Raw genomic sequence first — 3,709 nt, forward strand, 5'->3', positions numbered from 1 at the left:
TCATCTGAAAAGAGGACTTTGGACCACTGGGCAACAGTCCAGTTCTTCTTCTCCTTAGCCCAGGTAAGACGCCTCTGACGTTGTCTGTGGTTCAGGAGTGGCTTAACAAGAGGAATACGACAACTGTAGTCAAATTCCTTGACATGTCTGTGTGTGGTGGCTCTTGATGCCTTGACCCCAGCCTCAGTCCATTCCTTGTGAAGTTCACCCAAATTCTTGAATCGATTTTGCTTGACAATCGTAAGGCTGCGGTTCTCTCGGTTGGTTGTGCATCTTTTTCTTCCACACTTTTTCCTTCCACTCAACTTTTTGTTTACATGCTTGGATACAGCACTCTGTGAACAGCCAGCTTCTTTGGCAATGAATGTTTGTGGCTTACCCTCCTCGTGAAGGGTGTCAATGATTGTCTTCTGGACAACTGTCAGATCAGCAGTCTTCCCCATGATTGTGTAGCCTAGTGAACCAAACTGAGAGACCATTCTGAAGGCTCAGGAAACCTTTGCAGGTGTTTTGAGTTGATTAGCTGATTGGCATGTCACCATATTCTAATTTTTTGAGATAGTGAATTGGTGGGTTTTTGTTAAATGTGAGCCAAAATCATCACAATTAAAAGAACCAAAGACTTAAACTACTTCAGTCTGTGTGCATTGAATTTATTTAATACACGAGTTTCACAATTTGAGTTGAATTACTGAAATAAATGAACTTTTCCACGACATTCTAATTTATTGAGATGCACCTGTATGTATATTCTTTTTACAAATGTCAAGGTATCCCCATATTTATTTTATTTCTTCAATTTTCATATAACAAATGATGTAGCATTTTCACAATGTATTATATAACGGTGGAATGTGGCATGGGGGGGGGGGATGGAAACAGCAAGTTTTCTTCAAAAATTTTATTTTGTTAGTTGTGGCTATTCTCTGCTTGCAAATGAATGACATATTTCAAAAATGCATTTTATGTCATACCATTTTTTTTTTTTCTTAACATATTCCACCGTTAGACAGGTTTTAAATGTGATATTGATTTCTGTCGAGCAGTTAATGAAGGACAAGGATACTATTGTTGTTGTTTTGGGGCAGGCGGTGAGGAGGGGTATCAGAATGTGACTCTGTCGCTCATGAGAGTCGGATCTCTGAATGAGACTGGAGCTCAGGAATGGTGGGACATAAGTATCGCAAACTGCAGGAAATGTGACGTGTTACCCATGATCATCTTCAATGACAAAGTCAGCCCTCCAAGTCTGGGATTCCTTGCAGGATATGGGTAAACAGCCGCCAGTCCTTTCAGTCGATTTACTCCTTCAGGACTGTCAATTCAAGGATCCTAAATTGTATTACTATAAATGTGTTTAAACATGGTTAAAAGAATATTCCAGGTTATTTACAACTGAAGACAGCATTTATGGCATGCTGTGGATTACCTCAGTCAATAATGTTAACTTTTAGTTTGTAAAAGAAAAAAAAAAACCCCAACAAGAATAGAAATATTTGTATTTGTATATTTGTATTGATCCTGTAACATTCCTTTAAGTTCTTCCAAAAGTGTCCTTCGGTTTTAACCATTAACAAGGCTCTTCCCCTCTCGTAGGATCATGGGATTGTATGTGTCAGTGGTGCTCGTCATTGGCAAGTTTGTGCGAGGCTTCTTCAGCGAGATCTCTCACTCCATCATGTTTGAAGAGCTTCCATGTGTGGACCGCATCCTCAAACTCTGCATGGACATCTTCCTGGTGCGAGAAACCGGAGAGCTGGAGCTGGAGGAAGAGCTCTACTCCAAACTCATCTTCCTCTACCGCTCTCCAGAAACCATGATCAAGTGGACAAGGGAGAAGAATCAAGACTGAAACCATGTTTTACATGGTTGAAAATGCTACATGTTACTCAACATTCCTCAATAGATACTCGGCCTTGAGGCCAGCTGGAACCAACGGAGCTTCTCCGTTCAAGACCTGTAGAATCATTCAGTGTCTTATAAACACTATAAGAGTCCACATCCATTTTTTCCAGCACTGTGGAGCTGCGTTGAGGGACGTTAAGATGGAGTTGTATTCTTTGCACTCAAAGTTTGGATAATAGAGGGTCAGGTTAGGCCTCCATGCATTATTCTGGCTGAACTGTGTTTTGTTTTTTTGTAAAGTCTCTCAGCAAAGCTTGGAAATCAGCCTCTTTCAAAGTTCAAGACTAAATGTGACTGATTGAGACTCTAGCTGTAGGGACCTGAAGACACCAACCCAAGCTGTCGTAGTGATCGGCACGCACGGACCTTTAAAGTGGAAACCAAACACTATTCGGGGAAACTCACAAAACCTGTCAAGAACATGTACGACATATTTAACCCCAAAATAAGAAATCCGATTTTGCGCCTATTTTAAGATCATAAAAACATTATTTTCATGATGTTTAAGCACTTTTTCTCAAATTCTCGTAATGCGTCCAGATGATTACTTTTGGGATTTTTTGTAATTCCCATAATTCTGATTGGATTGTCATTACTTTTAAAATGGTGAGATATATATATATATATATATATATATATATATATATATATATATATATATATAATATAATAATCTGCTTAAAGGAAGCACAACAAATACTACCATGATGTATAAAACTCTACGATTTCAATTATTTTTTTTCCGCATTACAGTGATGAGATTTTGGTAACACTTTACTATAAGTTTCCATAATGCAATTTTTTTTTTCTTGGTTAATGTTAATTTATAAAAATACAGGTGTTCTTTGTTAGCTCATAATGTATAAAACTTTATTTAAAACAATGTATTAATATATGTTGAAATTAATATTAACCAACATTAAAAGGTGCTATTTTTTGTTAGTTCATGTTTCCAAATACAACCTTATTGTAAAGTGTTACTGTGTTTTTTTTTTTTGTTTTTTTTTTGCATTACAGTAATGCCAATTGGGAGGAAAATGTCCTTAAAATAATGTCACAATCCTAAACATTTTGATGGTCCTAAATATAGGCTTCAGTTTCTTTACATAAATTTCGTATTTCTTATTTGTGAACTATGACCCCAAATGCAAATCAGACATGTTCGTGACAGTTTTATAACTATTGACACCTATTATAACCATTTTGTTTTTGCTCAGTTACTACAGCAAAACTGTTTACAAGCCAACATATCTTCGGATGAGAGCCATATAGTATTTTGTTTCTGGTTTTACAATTTCTGGTAAAAACACCAGGAAGTCAAACACCTGAAACCATTTCATTTGGCTTTCCAAAGAGAAAAAGATTAAGGAATTTTAAATCCAACAGCTACATTTTCTGCTTTAGCAAGGAAACGAGTGTAAAACGATGCTGGAATACTGCGCTTACTATGACGTCTGATTTTTACACACTTGTAGTTGTAAATGTCTTAAGTGCACTTGTGTAATCAACGTGCCAACTTTCATCTGTAATGGCTGGAATGATAATTGCACTGTATGGTTATGCAAAGAGCACGTGCAAGTACTCTTTTGCTTTGTTTTTTTCAAAAATCAAATGTGAGCCTTTTAAAAATTACTTGCTGAATGGCAATTTGCTAAATTATGTTGCCCATCTGCACAAATAAATTACTGTACTAATGACTGTGTGAACTCAGAATGATCAACTATAAACAAGGTTATATTGATTGATTCAGGCAGCCGGTATATTTACAAAAATGGCCAAATTCATTCATATAGAAACTGTAAAA

General features: G+C 36.6%; 1 protein-coding gene across 3 annotated transcripts in view; it reads left to right on the top strand.

The window, feature by feature from the left end:
- The window catches only part of piezo1 (piezo-type mechanosensitive ion channel component 1), a 145,740-nt gene extending 143,183 nt beyond the window's left edge, over positions 1 to 2,557 (top strand). For all 3 annotated transcript variants that reach the window (XM_051709121.1, XM_051709112.1, XM_051709131.1), the window contains 2 exons: positions 1,089 to 1,272; positions 1,597 to 2,557. In XM_051709121.1, coding sequence (XP_051565081.1) covers positions 1,089 to 1,272; positions 1,597 to 1,852 — 440 coding nt within the window. In that variant the 3' untranslated portion in view covers positions 1,853 to 2,557. The remainder of the gene's footprint in view (positions 1 to 1,088; positions 1,273 to 1,596) is intronic.
- Positions 2,558 to 3,709: the final 1,152 nt, after the last annotated feature.

The sequence above is a fragment of the Myxocyprinus asiaticus genome, chromosome 1 (assembly GCF_019703515.2).
Source record: "Myxocyprinus asiaticus isolate MX2 ecotype Aquarium Trade chromosome 1, UBuf_Myxa_2, whole genome shotgun sequence".
Lineage (NCBI taxonomy): Eukaryota > Metazoa > Chordata > Actinopteri > Cypriniformes > Catostomidae > Myxocyprinus > Myxocyprinus asiaticus.